This window comes from Acaromyces ingoldii (assembly GCF_003144295.1).
Source record: "Acaromyces ingoldii strain MCA 4198 unplaced genomic scaffold FA10scaffold_1, whole genome shotgun sequence".
NCBI lineage: Eukaryota > Fungi > Basidiomycota > Exobasidiomycetes > Exobasidiales > Cryptobasidiaceae > Acaromyces > Acaromyces ingoldii.
The window spans coordinates 163,610-178,498 of record NW_020290247.1 but is presented as its reverse complement, the minus strand read 5'-3'; the positions used below and the strand labels follow the sequence as shown (position 1 = coordinate 178,498).

General features: G+C 62.7%; 6 protein-coding genes across 6 annotated transcripts; 3 read left to right on the top strand and 3 right to left on the bottom strand.

Moving 5' to 3' along the window:
• Nucleotides 1-25: 25 nt before the first annotated feature.
• On the top strand, nucleotides 26-2,510 carry FA10DRAFT_273578 (Sec1-like protein). The gene is made up of 2 exons (XM_025523173.1): nucleotides 26-486; nucleotides 698-2,510. The coding sequence occupies exons 1-2, from the start codon at nucleotides 69-71 to the stop codon at nucleotides 2,383-2,385; spliced, it is 2,106 nt and encodes a 701-aa protein (XP_025379880.1). The 5' UTR covers nucleotides 26-68; the 3' UTR covers nucleotides 2,386-2,510.
• An 83-nt stretch (nucleotides 2,511-2,593) lies between these two features.
• FA10DRAFT_246543 (hypothetical protein) lies at nucleotides 2,594-4,388 on the top strand. The gene is made up of 3 exons (XM_025519414.1): nucleotides 2,594-3,301; nucleotides 3,361-3,552; nucleotides 3,617-4,388. Exons 1-3 carry the CDS (start codon nucleotides 2,636-2,638, stop codon nucleotides 4,295-4,297), a joined length of 1,539 nt encoding a protein of 512 aa, XP_025379879.1. The 5' UTR covers nucleotides 2,594-2,635; the 3' UTR covers nucleotides 4,298-4,388.
• Nucleotides 4,378-6,931, bottom strand: FA10DRAFT_263440 (acyl-CoA oxidase). Its single transcript, XM_025520223.1, has one exon. It carries the CDS (start codon nucleotides 6,737-6,739, stop codon nucleotides 4,445-4,447), a length of 2,295 nt encoding a protein of 764 aa, XP_025379878.1. The 5' UTR covers nucleotides 6,740-6,931; the 3' UTR covers nucleotides 4,378-4,444.
• Nucleotides 6,932-7,147: 216 nt separating this feature from the next.
• Nucleotides 7,148-9,847, top strand: FA10DRAFT_276719 (thioredoxin-like protein). The gene is made up of 5 exons (XM_025523335.1): nucleotides 7,148-7,594; nucleotides 7,650-8,089; nucleotides 8,144-8,303; nucleotides 8,368-8,885; nucleotides 8,944-9,847. The coding sequence occupies exons 1-5, from the start codon at nucleotides 7,239-7,241 to the stop codon at nucleotides 9,615-9,617; spliced, it is 2,148 nt and encodes a 715-aa protein (XP_025379877.1). The 5' UTR covers nucleotides 7,148-7,238; the 3' UTR covers nucleotides 9,618-9,847.
• FA10DRAFT_263438 (PLP-dependent transferase) lies at nucleotides 9,668-11,330 on the bottom strand. Its single transcript, XM_025520222.1, has 4 exons — nucleotides 11,198-11,330; nucleotides 10,062-11,126; nucleotides 9,947-10,000; nucleotides 9,668-9,875 (listed from the first exon to the last, which is right to left on the bottom strand). The coding sequence occupies exons 1-4, from the start codon at nucleotides 11,261-11,263 to the stop codon at nucleotides 9,720-9,722; spliced, it is 1,341 nt and encodes a 446-aa protein (XP_025379876.1). The 5' UTR covers nucleotides 11,264-11,330; the 3' UTR covers nucleotides 9,668-9,719.
• An 86-nt stretch (nucleotides 11,331-11,416) lies between these two features.
• On the bottom strand, nucleotides 11,417-14,723 carry FA10DRAFT_2408 (hypothetical protein). The gene has a single exon (XM_025519222.1). It carries the CDS (start codon nucleotides 14,484-14,486, stop codon nucleotides 11,661-11,663), a length of 2,826 nt encoding a protein of 941 aa, XP_025379875.1. The 5' UTR covers nucleotides 14,487-14,723; the 3' UTR covers nucleotides 11,417-11,660.
• Between the last annotated feature and the right edge of the window lie 166 nt (nucleotides 14,724-14,889).

Here is a 14,889-nt window from a genome sequence, read left to right as displayed (position 1 = left end):
CACAGAAACATCACCCATTCACTCTTCCTGAGAAAGAAGACGGGACCGCTACATTAGGAAGGTCAGCTATGGCCGAAACGGCCCTCTCACCGCCGCCACAGGCGGTTGCCTCGGCGACGACGGCGATTGCCAGGGACAGCAAGGTCTCGCCGGTGGGGTCTCCTCTGGGCGAGCTCCCCTCTGCGCCCTCGCCGCCTTCTTTGGACCTCAGCCCGCTGCAGGCTCTCGCCTTGCGCGCCCTGCTTTCGGCCCTCGACCAGATTGCCGAGCCGAAGACGCTTCTCCTCGATGCAGAGCTCGCTGGCCCATTAGGTCTCGTCTGCGATGTGGGAAGTCTCCGTGCGCACGGTGTTGAGCGCATGTTCTGGCTCGAGGACAACCCAGGCCAAGGATCGCAAAAGGTAGTCGAGAGGGACGTCAATGCACCTACGAGAGCCGTCGTGTACGTCTGCAGGCCCCAGTTGGGCCTCATGAGGGTCATTGCGGGTGAGTTGTCCTGACACACTGCAGCCTAGCCACCAAAACGGACCAAATTAGCCCGTGCCTGCTTCAGTATTGCTTTTCCACGGCGGCACGGGTCAGTCAGCGTCCGGAGATTCATCCCGTCTGGGCTTCTCCTCTCTTTTCTCTCTTGCTGCGAATTTTGTTAAGGGCAGCGAGTGCAATGGAAAGCTGACGAGACATCCATTGCTTGCAGGTCATATTCTCCACGATCGCAAGAATGCCGCGTCGTCGGCGTCCCTCTCCCACACCTACCACGCCCTCTTTTCGCCCCGTCGGACAGAGCTGTCGCTGCACCTCTTTTCGACCATTGCGACGCCTTCCCTCCTCTCCGACCTGAACCTCTACGATCTTGGACTGGAGCTGGTACCGCTCGAGTACGACGTTTTGTCGCTCGAGGAAGAGTCGAGCTGGGCCGACGTCTGGGCCAAGGGAGACCACGGCGTGGTGCACCGAGCCGCCATGGCCCTCATGACGATGCAGCACGTCTGGGGCGCATTCCCCAAGATTGTGGGCAAAGGCGACATGGCCAAGCGCCTGTCTGATTTGCTCGTTAGGCAGAGGCGAGAGTACCTTGCTTCCGACCCAACCAACCCGGCCCTGTCCAACCCTTCCAAGGCCATTGATGGTGTCATTATTCTCGATCGCGCCGTCGATCTGGCCACACCGCTCTGTACCCAGCTGACCTACGAGGGTCTCGTCGATGAGATCGTCGGCATCAAATCTGCTCACGTGGAGGTCGATCCATCGTTGGTGAGCAGCGAACCCAGCAGCCAGGGTGCTGGTGCGGCTGCGGGGAGCATGACAGCTTCGGGCAGCGGCACGCCGTTAAGGGAGGCGTCTGCACAGCAGAAGCGAAAGACGAAAAAGGCACGGCTAGACACTTCAACGGACCCCCTTTTTGGTTCGATCCGTGACTCGAACTTTGCCATTGTCGGCGAGCGGCTTCACGAGGCTGCCAAGCGGCTCAACAAGGACTACGAGAAGCGACATGCGGCAAAGACGGTGGCGGAGATGCGGGCCTTTGTTCAGCGCCTGGGTGGCCTCCAGCAGGCTCACGCGAGCCTGCGTCTCCATACAGGCCTGACGGAGCGCATCATGGATGCCACGACGAAGGAGGTCTTCAACGCCAGCCTCGAGCTGCAGCAGAACATCATTGCTGGACTGGACCTCGCGGCGCAGCTGAACAGCATCGAAGACCTCATCACGGCCTCGGCCCCTTTTCTCGTCGTCATGCGCCTGCTATGCCTCCTCAGTGTTGTCTCTGGCGGGCTGAAGCCAAAGAATCTCGAGTACCTCAAGCGAGAAATCCTCCAGACGTACGGATATCAGCACCTCCCCCTGTTGCTCACGCTCAGCGATGTCGGCCTTCTCACTCGTGCCACACCGAGCTCCACCCGGTCGAGCATCGGATTCAGCGCGGCGAGGCAGCCCCTGCGCTTGGTCGACGACGAGGTAGACGAGCGCAATCCGAGCGACATTTCTTACGTCTACAGTGGCTATGCGCCGCTGAGTGTCCGACTCGTCCAACTTGCCGCGTCGAGGGAGTCGCTGGCTGGTCCGTCGACCCGACGAAGACCAGCTGCGTCAAAGGGCGCACCGATCCAGGGCTGGAGGGGCTACGAGGACGTTGTCAACTGCCTTCCCGGGTCGACCTTCGAGGAGGACCAGCTTCCGTCATCTGCAGCAGCAGCAGCAGCAACATCAACGACAACAAAGGCCATCGTCCCGCCCACGACTCTGGTCTTTTTCCTGGGAGGGGTAACCTACGCCGAGATTTCGGCGCTGCGCCTGTTGAACTCGCTCTCGACGGAGAGGAGATTCGTCGTGGCTACCACAAGCATCATAAGCGGCGATCGCATGATTCAGAGTCTCGAGGCATGAACTGCCACTCTCAGGACTTCATTTGTATTTTTAGAAGAGCGCATAGTCTCTATACCATCTGCTCGAAACAACTGACCCTCCTTGCTCGCTACGCCAAGCTCGCAATGCACCGACGTGGATCACAGAAGTCGCTTTTCATAGAGGGCTGAATTTCAACGTGTCTTAGCCTGAAAATAGGCTATTTGCGCGCCCCTCAATCGCACCATCCTCCTCTCTTTCTCTTCTCGTTTTGCAACTTCCGGCGATCACGATGCGAGGCCACCGGAGCAACTTTTCGCTGGCCACGTCCGTCGACCTGGACGTCGAAGGTGGCGGCAGACTGGACGAGGACTACGATGGAGGCTGGCCCTCGTCGTCGCAGCTGGCCTGGTCGGCCAAGGGACCCGCGGCGTCGGTTCCCAGCATGGGCATCCTTCGTTCGGCTCGCTGCCACCTTGCCTGGGCCCGCTGCGGCTTCAGCGACGCCAATCGATGGAAGGAAGCTGCGCGTGTGGCCATGGGTGCTCCCGATGTTCGCAACTCCATTCTCAAGGGTCTCATCTTGACCTCGACGATCGCTGCGCTCATCTTCTTCTTCGAGCTCGCCTTTTTCCCCAGCCAGCTCTTCTTCTCGACACACGACCCAGATGCCAGCTCGATTGGCAGCGTCTTCTGGCTCTACCCACTAGTGGCTGGGAGCTACTTTCTGGCCTCGAGCTGGACCGTCGACGTCGCCCAGGCCACCTACCAGCTCAAGCACGGCCGCTTCCTCAGCGTCGCCGACTTCCAGGCGCCCAATTCGCCGGGCTTTTCGACCACGTCGAGGGTGGTGGCCGAGAAGTCGTACCTCGTCATTCTCGTGGTGAACTACACCATCATCAGTCTGATCCTGCAGCAGGTCCCCATTGTCGGCAAATGGCTCTCCTTCTTCTTCATGGTGAGACCGAGCTTCTTACTCCTTCAAGGTTGCTCAGCAACTGACGCAACGAGCAATAGTCTTTCATCGACGCATACTACTGCTTTGAGCAGGCGTGGATCGCACGAGGCTGGGCCGTGGAGCGGCGCATGCGGTATGCCGAATCGCGCTGGGCCTACTTTGTCGCTTTTGGCCTTCCATCGACGGCCGTCTCCTTCTTCCACCCCTCGGGTCTCCTCAACCTCATGCTCTTCATGCTCTGTTTCCCCATTGTGAGTGTCTGCTTGTATTCAGCTCTGATGTCATGCTGAACGCTGACTGTCCGGTGCGACCCAGTGCTCTGTGCTGGCCATGCTCGCGAACCCGCAACCGCGCGTCGCACCCACCTCGTCGGTGTCGGACGTCACGAGCCCCAAGCTGGCCACCTCGCCCTCTTCCTTCTCCAACGGGTCCTCCGCGACCGGCTCGGTGGCAGGAGGCGCAGGCACGCTCTCTGCCTTTATGCCCGCTCGTCTGCCCATCTTCTGGCCCACTGTCAAGGTCTACCGCATCATCCTGAGCCTGTTCCCTGCATCGTCTGCGCCTTCTTCGGGTGGAGCAGGGCCCGCCCGGTCACTGCATCAACAGCAGCAGCAGCAACCGCAGCACTTTGCCGCACCGCGCTTTGCCCCGACGCAGTACGGCGTGGGCGCAGGGTCCGGCGTCGATGTTGGCATCCCGATGGGCGGCGGCGGCGGCGGCGCAGGAGGGCCGTCGTCGATGGGAGGACCAGGGTCCACGGGGACGAGGAGGACAAATGCAGCTGCGCAATTTGTCGATGGAGCGTGGAGCGGTGGCGCGCCGGGCTCCTCACCCAGGCTGGGAGGCGGTCCACCGAAACTCAATGGCGCCACGCCACCGCCATCTGCCTCTGGCGTCTACCCATCTGCGACTTATCAGAGTCAGCCGGTTCCGCCGCCACCAAAAGTCGCACCGAGGTCTGCGGCTGCTGGCTCGGGCGCAAAGAAGAGGGATTAGAACATTACGTTACTATTTTTTTGTTGATTGTGTCAAGGGTTGGTGGTCATTCAACTACGAGGTATCAGGCGCATGAATGTCAATAATGGTCCCATTAGCAAGCCATGGAAGAGACAGAAGGGGTAACTAAAAAGAGAAAGAGCAAGTCTACAGCTTCGACCCGTCGCCCCTGATGGGCTCGTCGCCCGACCGCGTCGCAGCATCCCGGAGCAGGGGCTTGACGTGCCTCGTCCACGTCTCGGCGACGTTCTTGCCCACGTTGTCGCTTCCGTAGCTGTACCGCCCCACGTTTGCGTGGTCGGGGAGCGCCTTGGTGGCTGGGTGGTTGAGCGGGTTGGACTCTGCCTCGGCCATGAGGGCCTCGTAGACGCGGCCGTCCTTGCGGCCCAGGGCGCTGCACAGCTCCCAGTCGGTCCAGCCAAAGGCGTCGGTGAGGCCAATGACCTGGGGCAGGAGCTCCTCGACGAGGCTGCGGATGGCCGACTCGAGGTGCAGGACAGCCTCGGGCGAGAGGATGGCGCTGTTTGACGCGCGGTAGTCGGCCAGCGCGCGGCCCTTGGCGGCGGGCAGCGCCAGCGGCGTGACGTCGCGCGCGATGCAGATGAGCGCGTGGAGGGCGACGAGCTTGCGCATCCACTGCGACTCAGTCGGGCCGAAGCGCTCGGCGTCATCCTCGATGCCCTCGGTGAACCAGGCATTGACGACGACCTCGGCGTGGGAGCGCGCCACCTCGACGCAGTCCCAGCTGCAGTCGACGAAGCGCCGGCCAGACGAGACCTCGGCAGCCAGGTCGGCCACGCGCCGGGCGGCACGGAGGCCGAGCGCGCGCGTGTACACGTCGGGCTTGAGCCAGTCGGCAGGCGAGGCCGGTGCAGTGAACTTGGCAGTGCCGGCCTTGGCGATTGTCTCGAGGAACCACGTCGTCGTCGACACCTTGAAGTTGGGGTCCTTCTTCAGCTCGCCGACGTTCTTGAGCATAGCACGGCCGACCTGCTGGGCAAGGACAAAGTTGTCGCCCTCGTATGTGACCGTGGGGGCATTGTCGGGGAAGATGGAGGTGAAGCCAGCGTAGACGGAGAAGCCGTGTCCACCCAGGGCCTGTCGCGACTCTTCGATGCCGTCGAGAGCCTGCTTTGTGCAGTAGGCCTTGAGCGAGCTCGAGGCAACGTGGACGTCGGCGAGGAGCTCCGTGTTGCCCTGGTCGAGCTGTGCGGCCATGTCCTCGTACAGCGTCCGCATGCGACGACCCGCGACAATGTATGCGTACGATTTCGCGAGCAGCGGCACCAGGCGCCGGTTCAGCGAGGGGTACGACAGCACGCTCCGCTCCACATCGGCCACATCCTTGCTGTCCGGGTCGCGGAACTGGCGGCGGACGAGCGAGTAGCGCATGGCAATCGTCGTGGCGCGCGAGAGCATCCAGCCGGTCCGGTCGATCATCTGGCTGCGGATGAAGATCATGCCGCCGTAGCTGAGCTTGTCCGACGGCGGCCGCACGTACTCGCCGCCCTTTTTGATCTGCGCGTGCTTGGAGAGCATGTTGAACCGGGGCAGCTCGACGTGGTTGAAGCGGACCCAGCCGTTGTCGAGGCCACCAAAGGCGTCGTACGTCTTGGGGCCAATGTCGCCGGCGACAATGTTGGGCAGCAGCTCGCCCGTCTCGAGAGAGCGAAGCGGGGTGAAAAAGAGGTGGGGGCCGTAGCGCTTTCCGTTGATGATCAGCTGGGCCTGGACGATACCGTGGGTGGCCGTAGTGCCCGAGCCGCCGGCCCACCACTTTGTGCTCGAGAGTGTGGGGCTGTGGAGGTCAAAGGTGTCGTTGGCGGCGTTGTACGTCGCCGTCGTCTCGAGGGCCTGGACGTTAGTGCCGTGGCCGAGCTCGGTCTGGAGGTAGCAGCCGAGGATCTGGTGCGTCATGGCGCGCTGGCCCCACCGGTCGACCTGCTCCATGCTGCCCTGGCCCATGATAACGGGCACAAAGGCGACCCAGTGGATCGTGACGGGCGACTGCAGGTCCAGGCTGATGGCCGCCTCGATGATCTGGTGCGTGTCCCACTCGTGCTTCTCGCCAATGTCGAGCAGCCGGCGGATGGCCATGTGGCTCATCGCCTGCTTCTGCTCACGGTTCATGTGGAACATGCGCTTCTTCCAGTCGCCAAACACCTCGTCCTGGTCCAGAACATCGATGACGTGCTTCCGCGTCGCGTTGTCCACCCTCCCGTCGCGGAGAACCTCTTCGATCTTGGCGGGGTCAAACGCGGTGCGGGCGCGCGCCTCGGCCATGTCCTTTTCTGTTCGCGCGGCGTGGTCGCCAATGGGCACCGGCAGCGTCACGCGCGGCACGAGGCCGCCTGCCTTGGCCGGGCCAAGGGCCTGCCACTGCGACGCCGAGCTCGAGCCCGCGCCGGACTTTTTTGAGGGAAAGGGGTAGGAGGAAGACATCGTGGAGGAGGAGTCCTTTGTGGTAAGAAAGGGAGAGAGTGTGTGTGTATGTCGCCCACTTTATAGCAGTAACGAGAGAAGCTCACAACGAGCGAGGGCGGCAAGCGCGGGGTTGGTGCAAATGATGGGGTAATCGCCTCTGCTTCCTCGCTCGCCCACGATGATCAATCAGACAAGGAGTTTTTTCTCTTCGCAAAACAAGGTGTGCACACACCCCTTGTCCCTGCCCCGGATTGCGAGGTTATTTACCGCGATTTCCCCCCTTCCGGCTCATCTTGAAAGGCCGGTGGAGCCACCGGGGGGTTTGAATATTAATTTTAGATTTAATCCACGTGGTGCCGTCAGATTTCCTCGGCCGAAGACCAACCAATCTCATGCACTTTGAGCTTGAACCCAGGACCTGCGAGGAAGGCTCGAATCGACGCCGAATTGTCTGGCTGGCTGGCTGGCTGCAACAACCTGCCTCATTCTGCTACGCCAACGAAGGGAGGGGTGGACGATGAAGCCGTCGCTGCTTCTCGTGTCTGCTCTGGCTGCTGCCCTGTCGGGGGGCTCGAGCGTTGGGGCGGCACCTTCGACAAACAAGCCAACAGCAACGCGCGAGGGCCTCTTACAGCTCACAACTGCCAATTGGACTACCGAGATCGCTCATGGCGCCTGGCTCATTGAGTTTTTCTCGCCTTACTGCGGGCACTGCAAGGAATTTTTCCCTGTCTGGGACGAGCTTGTGACCAACAAGGAATACCAGAGGTCGTCATATCCGGACGCACCATTCACGCTCGCCCAGGTCGACTGCATCTCGCAGAACGACCTGTGCGTCCAGGAACAGGTGCCTCATTTCCCTCGCTTGACATTGTGAGTCCATGGTCCTTTCCTTTATGCAGTAATGGTGCTCTGACACATGCCACAGATACCGAGATGGCAAGCAGGTCCATGCCGAGTACCAGGGCGTCCGAGAGTACACCGCTCTGTCGGCGTATGTCGATAAGGAGGCCGAAGAATATCGAGTGGCTAGAGGAGTCAGCAACGAGCCTCACCCTATAGTAGAGGCGCCAAAAGTCGATGCAGCGAAGGGTGACGATGCAAAGGCCAAGGGAGACGAGGGCAACAAGGACAAGCAAGTAGACCCTGCAGCAGCTGCAGCACCCGCTGCGCCTCCCGCCGTAGACCAAAAGCCAAAAGACGAACAACCACCACCGCCGCCGCCGCCTCCGGAGCCGCTGCCACAAGGTCCGAATCCTCTTGGCAAGGTCATCAGCTATGGTTCGCCCGATGGACCGATCAAAGACCCGGCCTCGCTCGAGCACATGCTCAGCAAAGATGGCGGCGACGGGGCCTGTTTTGTCAAGTGTGAGTGTGATCAAGCGCTCTTCTTAGCTTTGCGCTGAACGTTCGCGTCCCTAGTCTTTGCGCCGTGGTGCCCTCACTGCAAAGCTATGGCCAATGCCTTCCGAGAGGTGGCAGAAGCGCTCAAGGGCCGCGTCAATGCCATCGAGGTCGATTGCGAACGCAACAAGGCAGTCTGCGCAAAGTACGGCATTCAGAGCTTCCCTACGCTGCGAATGTGAGTATTATCGGTCGAATCTGATGCGGCGGTAGCAGTAGGCTCACGAAAGAGCTTGGAACAGGTACAACGAAGGCGAGGCGACAGAGTACCAAGGGGGTCGTGGTTTTTCGGCAATGAGGACGTGGGCACTCAAGGCCGGCAGCGCCTCTGGCGTCCGACAGATCTCTGCCCAGGAGCTGGGAGGCATTGGCAACAACGACGATGTTCTCTTCCTCTACCTGCACCAGGCAGGCACGCCCGAAAGAGAGATCGACGCCGTCACAAAGGCGTCGCGGATTCTGCTGACGACGCCGGTCCACGTCTATCGCTCGTCGGACGAGGAGCTGATCACACGATACAAGTCGCGGCTCTCTAGGGGCTCCGCTTCGGGCTCCCAGGCCTCTGCGGGCTCGCTCTCTGGCCTGCTGGCATTCAAGGATCACGATTTGAACCGGCCAACGGCCGTCTATTTTCCCTCTGCGCTTTCGCCGCAGCTCACAGCGCCCAGCGCCGCGGCCGATGTGGCTGAGTGGCTCGACAAGGAGCGGTACGCCACAGTGTCCGAAGTGACGGGCAACAGCTTCAACGACATTATCAACAGTGAGTTTCCCTCTTTCGCACTCTACCTGCCGTTGCTTACGCCGATTTCTTTTCTCAGACAAGCAAGGCGCACCCGTCGTGCTTGCTGCGCTGTCGGATGTGCACCACAGCGGCAGCGTCCTGAGCACCGGCACGGGTGCCTCGCTGCGCGACGAGGAGCTCGAAGCGATGCGCGAGCTGGCCAAGGGCTGGCGAGAGCGCGGCGGAGGCGGGGCCGAAGGGACGGCAGCGGAGGCGACGCGGCAGCGCCAGGAGCGCGTCCTGTTTGCGTGGATCGATGCTGACCGGTGGGCGAGCGCGATTGCCAAGTACTATCATGTCAAGCCAAAGCACCTGCCCAAGCTCCTCCTCGCCGACGGAGCCCGGCTGGAGTACTACGACCTGCCTTCGCGCTTTGTCAGCCCGTTCCAGAAGCAAAAACAGCAGCAGCAGAGACCAGGAGGCAAGGCGGGGACGGCAGCGGCGAAAAAGTCGTGGATTGACAAGGCGGAAATCTACGAGGCCCTCGACCTCATCTGGCAGGGCAAGGGCGCCAAGCCAAAGAGCAGTCGCACCACCCTCGACCGCGGCATCCAGGGCGCCAACGGTGCGTTTGAGTCCCTGTTCCATCACTCGTTCCTCTCCTTTGTCTTTCTCGTCGGCCTCGTCGCTGCCGTGGTTGCGTATCTGCGCTCTCGCGCCGACCAGCGGGGCATCCACTCGGCCCGCCTGCCGATCGGCAAGGTCGATTGAAGAAGAAGAAAACAAAAAGTTCCGCACACACACCACACACTGTATTACGAATGATGATGATGATTGTCTATAGCACACACACACACACCTCTACACACACAGCTAGATGAACTTCTTCATGGCTGCGCGCAAGTCTGCCTGCAGGTCTTCAAAGGACTCGAGGCCGATGCTGAGGCGGATCAGCGCCGGGTCCTCGGTGGGGTCCGATGCCCGGCGGTACTCAAGCAGGGACTCGACGCCGCCGAGGGACGTGGCCGACTGTGCATGTCGCGCGCGCACGGTCAGCTGAGAGATGGACGGGAAGCGAGACAGGCGCAGTATTTACTCACGGCAAAGTACTTTGTCTCGTGCGGCAGCTTGTATGCGATCGCTGGCTTGCTCAGCTGCAGGGTCACGTCAGGTCAGAGTTTTTTCCGAGACGAGAGGGGGAAGCGAAGAACGCACCCGGAATGCAAAGCAGGCGGGCCAGCCGTGGCGGAGCTGTTCGCTTGGATCAAAGTCGGGCCCGCCCTCGACCTCGCGAGGCGTCGCGCTGGGGTCCTTGTCGCGCCGCGGCTGGAGACTGGCGTGCCAGACGCGCTCGACGATGCGGCTCTCGAGCAGGGCGCGGTCCTCGTCTGCCGTGCTCAGCTCGGTAGGGGGCGTCGTCGAGACGGCGAGGCTGCGGAGCCAGGCGGCGAGCTTGGTGGCCGTGGCGCTCTGGCGCTGCCAACGCACCTCGAGGGTGCGCAGAGAGCGGAGCAGGAGCCAGCTCTCGAGGTTGCCCGGCGTGGCGCCGACGTAGGTGCGGTCGTGCCAGAGAGAGACCCAGGCGGCCTTTTCGCGCACGGCGAGCACGCCCACGAGGAGGTCCGAGTGGCCGCCAAAGTACTTTGTGCCGCTGTGCATGGCCATGTCGGCGCCGTGGTCGAGGGCGCGCTGGAGGGGCGCAAACGTCGAGTCGACGACGAGGTGCGCGCCGGCGCCGGCGGCGTGGGCCCGCTGCGCATAGTGGGCAATGTCGCGCGCCTCGCCCGTCGGGTTGAGCGGCGTCTCGAGCCAGACGAGTAGCCCACCCGATGCGCTGCGGCCTGTGTCTGTGCCTGTGCCAGTTGTCAAGGACGACGGCTGGAGATCCGCAGGGTACTCGTCGTCGATGTCGATGAGCCGCGTGTTGGGGTGGGTGCGGAGGAAGACGTCGATGGAGGAGTGCACGCCGTGGTAGCCCTTGCGGATGGCAATGACAGCGGGCGCATAGTGGAGCACGGCGGCGTACGCAGCGGCGAGGCCGCTGGCGTATGTGAGGGCGTGGCCGGCCATGATGCCCGAGAGGACCTTTTCGGCCCGTGCGCGCGTCTCGGACGTGTAGCGCGAGTAGATGTGCGCCACGGGGTCCTCCCAGTCCAGGCCCTCCTCGCCGAGCTCGCGGAGTCGCTGGCCGGCCTCCGAGTCCGGGTGCGGCGTGCGGTACGTCGTGCTCAGCTGCAGGTCCGGCGCGACGGGGACGCTGCCCCGGCCGTGGTCCCGGGGCTGAGAGAGAACAAGTCAGCCTACACCAGCTCTTTCTTTGCGCCATTGCCAATAGAGAAGACTGCACTCACATCGTCCGCATGCAGCGCAATCGTCGAGAAGCTCGCCTCGGGCAGGTCCAAAGAAGCAGGCGCCATCCTGTCTTCTGAGTGCAGCTTGAAAAGGCAAAGAAGTCGCCGAAAGAGATAGAAGGAGGAAGAGTCACGAAACAAACAAGCTTTTTTATCATCTTTCTTTCTATTTCTTGGGTGCTTTCTTCCTTTTCCCGGCCTTTTTGTCGGACAAATTGTGCAGGCGTTCAGGTGCAGCCGCACGGACCCATCGAGCCCGCAAGCAAACTGACACTTCGGCGGCCGTGTCCAACGGCTCTGCGGCTGACCTCTGATGTCACAATGAGCAGAGAGCTGACCTCTGGTGTCACAATGAGCACCGCCAGGCACACTCAGTGACGCTACATGATATTCCCTCAGCAATGCAATCTGCAACTGATACACACAGACACCCTTCGTCTAGATGAGAAAGTGAGCTCGGGCCTCACTGCCGCGCCCGCTTGGCGCTCCGCTTTCCACCACCACCACCTCCCCTGACCGAGTTGATCTCGTCGTCGTCGGCCACGATACCGCTGGCCGTGCCGCCACCGCCGCCTGCCGCAGCGGCGCGCTCGCGCTCCTCCTCGCTGTGACTCTCGTCCATGGCCTCCTTCTTGAGCGCCCACAGCCGGAGGGCCTCCCAGACCTGGGCCCGGCGCCGCTTGACGGCGGCGAGCCGGTGGCGGACCTCGTCGAGGCGCTCGGCATACTCGGCACTGTCGGCGCCCAGCTCGTGGAGGCACTCGAGCGCGGCGCGGATGACCTCGCGCTGCTGGCCGACCGTCAGCACCGCCTGCGGCTGCTCTGGCCCGCCGCCCTGCTGCGCCTGCTGCTGCTGCTCGGCGGCCTCGAGGCCAGACGACGACGAGGCGCCGTCGAGCGGTGGCCCATCGGCAGGAAAGGGAATGGCGAGGCCGCCCTTTGTGACAAAGAGATCGTCGAGCTTGGAAAAGGCCGGGTTAATTTCATCGGCCGTCAGGTTGGTGCCCATGGCGCCAATGGCGTCGGCATCGACGTGGTATTTCCCCGCCGTGAATGCGCCGGGTCCTTTTCGCTTGAGCCTCCTCTCGCGTGTGCGCTCGCCAGTGACGCCCTGGCTTTTCCCATTTGGCAGCGTCGTGCCGTTGCCGTTGGAAGTGGCTGTCGCATCCTGGTGATGAGAAGAAGAGGAGGAAGACGCCTGTCCGTTCTCCTCCTCTTCCTCATCACTGTCGGCCACCCACGGATCGACACGCTCCATGGCCCCAAATGCCTTGCCCAGGGCGCGGCTGAGCTGACCCTCGCTCTCGCGGAGATCGAGGGCCGTCTTGCTGAGCGCGCTGATGTGCGGGTTGCGAAACGTGTGTCGGAGCGTGTGCGACTCGAGCAGGGCCCTTGCCGTCTGGATGGGCCGCAGCAGCGCGGGGGCGAGCACCGTCGAGGACAGGTTCTCCTCGGGCCCGTCCGAGGTGCTCGATAGCAGCCGGCGCATCGCCTGCGCCGCGTCTGGCCGGCCGTGGGCACCCTTGCCCGACGTCAGCCCCGGCTCGGGATCGCCGCGGTTGAGCAGGACCTGAATGCCGGCGCGCTGGGCAGCAGCGATGCGCACGCGGATGCGATCGTTGATCTCCTTCTCGTTGCGTGCCTCGGTGTAGCCGCCCATCTTGGCGCGCCGGATCCAGCGGGCGCCTGGGCGGAGCTTGCTGCCCCGGTTGCCCGTCTTGTGCTCGTTCTGCTCCCACTGCTCCTCCAGCGCTGCACCGCGGCCCTCGTCCGAGTCCGACGAGAGCTCCTCGTCGTCCATGTCAGCGACCCGTCTGCGTCTCTTGTTGTTGTTGTTGTTAACAACAGCAGAAGAAGGCCAGGCCGACGATGAGGCCGTCGTATTGAGGTAGGGCACCCGGCCCGTGGCAGAAAAGGGGTGGGGAGGGGCGGCCGAGGAGCTCGACGACGACGCATCCTCGTCCGAGTCCGAGTAGTACGACGGGTGGTCGTTGGAGGGAAGCGAGAGCCAGGTGAGCCGGCGTCGCTCCTCCTCCTTTTGCCGCCAGAGCTGCTCCATCTGCCTTGCATGCGCCTCGGCCTCGGCCTGCGTCTGCGCCGTCGTCGCTGTCGTCCGTGCCGTCGAGGTGGATGGCTGCTGGGATGGCCCCGGCGTCTGCGGCTGCACCGGCAGCTGTGGTGATGTCTGTGGCTGTGGTTGAGTGTGTGCTTGTGGTTGTGCCGGCTGCGGTGGTGGCGGCGGCTGCGCCTGCGAAGAGAGTGTCTGAGCGGTTGCAGAGGACGTAGGCGCTGCTGCTATTGCTGACGCTGCCGACGCTGTCGACGCTGTCGACGCCGGCACTGGTGCCTGCTGGTCCGGCTGCGACGGAGACACGGGCTGCTGCGAGGAAGACGACTCCTCTGCAGGCGCCGACTCGACAGCCGTCGCAGTGGATGGATTCGACACGAGAAGTGTCGACGCAGCAGTAGGCAGGGCTGTCGAAGTGACAGGTGCCTGGGTGGATGGTGCAGAAGGCTCGACATCCTTGGCGTCCGAGGCGCTAGTGGGCTCTGTGGATGGGCCGGCCGGGGCAGCCGGTGCGGCTGCTGTCTCAGTTGGCTCTTCAGCTGTCGACGTTGCTGGGACAGCCGTTGCGTCAGTCATGGTCGTGTCCTGCTGGCCTGCCTCCTGCGCTCCCTGCTCTGTATGCTCGGCTGCTGGCGCCATCGAGGAGTCAGGCGCCTCAGGCTCAGGCTTGGGCTTGGACTCAGACTCGTCCGCTGCTTCTGCCTCTGCCACGGGCAATGGCCCGCTCGGGGAAGGATCGGTGTCGCTTGGCTTGGCAGTGGCAGCGTCTGGCTCTTCCGGCTCGGCTGGCGCAGCAGTGGGAGCGGAGGTGGGAGCAGGAATTGGGGCAGGTGCAGGAGCAGAGACAGGAGCAGAAGCAGACGCCAGTGCTGCATCGAGCTGCTCTGTGGTTGAAGCAGGAGGAGGCGCCGGTTGGTCGTCGACAGGCTCCTGTTTCGGAGCTGTCGTCTCTGTCGCCGCCGGGGCCTCTGTCTCTGAAGGCTGTTGCAAGGTCTGATCGGGCTGTTGGTCTTTTGCCTGCGGTGGGGGCTTCTCGTCCTGCATCTCTTGTTCGCTTGGCTCGCCGGGCTGCTCCTGAGGCTGTGCGCCTGCTGTCGCGTCCTCGCCAGCCGGCGCCGCTGCTACTGGGGCAGTGACAGGCTGGTGCGGCTGCTCGCTCATCTCGGGCAGCGCAGGCGCCGCACTCCCCTCTGCTGCAGCAGGCTCAGCAGGTTCGGACATGCTGCTGGGCTGGGTCGGGTCAAAAACAGCGTGTCAGCCTTTCTTGGATGGAGGTGGCTTAGCCATTCAACGCTGGTGTGGGATCAGGACAAAAAAGGTAGAAATGATCGGCATCCATGGGAGTGACCGAGGCCGCTCCCAGGGCAAATCCGTGTAGCGGTTCTGAATATTTCTTTGGCGTCTCATCATCGAAAGAGGCTGACATCTGGCGCACACTCACCTGCTTGTTTTTGTCGTCGCGGCGGGGGTGTGTTGCTGTAGACTGGCGTGGTAGTCCCTGGTCGCTTGCGTCGAGCGGCGAGAAATACAGTTGCATGGAGGCAGGCGCCGCGAGAGCTTCACACACACAAGGGGAAAAGCGCACGTGAGCCGCATCCGAATTTTGGTTTCAACGCGGGGGGAC

Excerpts from the sequence above, each read along its gene's own strand:
- FA10DRAFT_273578 (XM_025523173.1), top strand. The coding sequence starts at position 69 with ATGGCCGAAACGGCCCTCTCACCGCCGCCACAGGCGGTTGCCTCGGCG. Across the intron at positions 487-697 it reads CCTCATGAGGGTCATTGCGG|GTCATATTCTCCACGATCGC; the intron begins GTGAGTTGTCCT and ends CATTGCTTGCAG.
- FA10DRAFT_246543 (XM_025519414.1), top strand. The coding sequence starts at position 2,636 with ATGCGAGGCCACCGGAGCAACTTTTCGCTGGCCACGTCCGTCGACCTG. Across the intron at positions 3,302-3,360 it reads GGCTCTCCTTCTTCTTCATG|TCTTTCATCGACGCATACTA; the intron begins GTGAGACCGAGC and ends AACGAGCAATAG. Across the intron at positions 3,553-3,616 it reads TCATGCTCTGTTTCCCCATT|TGCTCTGTGCTGGCCATGCT; the intron begins GTGAGTGTCTGC and ends GGTGCGACCCAG.
- FA10DRAFT_263440 (XM_025520223.1), bottom strand. The coding sequence starts at position 6,739 with ATGTCTTCCTCCTACCCCTTTCCCTCAAAAAAGTCCGGCGCGGGCTCG.
- FA10DRAFT_276719 (XM_025523335.1), top strand. The coding sequence starts at position 7,239 with ATGAAGCCGTCGCTGCTTCTCGTGTCTGCTCTGGCTGCTGCCCTGTCG. Across the intron at positions 8,090-8,143 it reads CGGGGCCTGTTTTGTCAAGT|TCTTTGCGCCGTGGTGCCCT; the intron begins GTGAGTGTGATC and ends TCGCGTCCCTAG. Across the intron at positions 8,304-8,367 it reads AGCTTCCCTACGCTGCGAAT|GTACAACGAAGGCGAGGCGA; the intron begins GTGAGTATTATC and ends AGCTTGGAACAG.
- FA10DRAFT_263438 (XM_025520222.1), bottom strand. The coding sequence starts at position 11,263 with ATGGCGCCTGCTTCTTTGGACCTGCCCGAGGCGAGCTTCTCGACGATT. Across the intron at positions 11,127-11,197 it reads TTGCGCTGCATGCGGACGAT|CCCCGGGACCACGGCCGGGG; the intron begins GTGAGTGCAGTC and ends GTTCTCTCTCAG. Across the intron at positions 10,001-10,061 it reads CCGCCTGCTTTGCATTCCGG|CTGAGCAAGCCAGCGATCGC; the intron begins GTGCGTTCTTCG and ends GTGACCCTGCAG.
- FA10DRAFT_2408 (XM_025519222.1), bottom strand. The coding sequence starts at position 14,486 with ATGTCCGAACCTGCTGAGCCTGCTGCAGCAGAGGGGAGTGCGGCGCCT.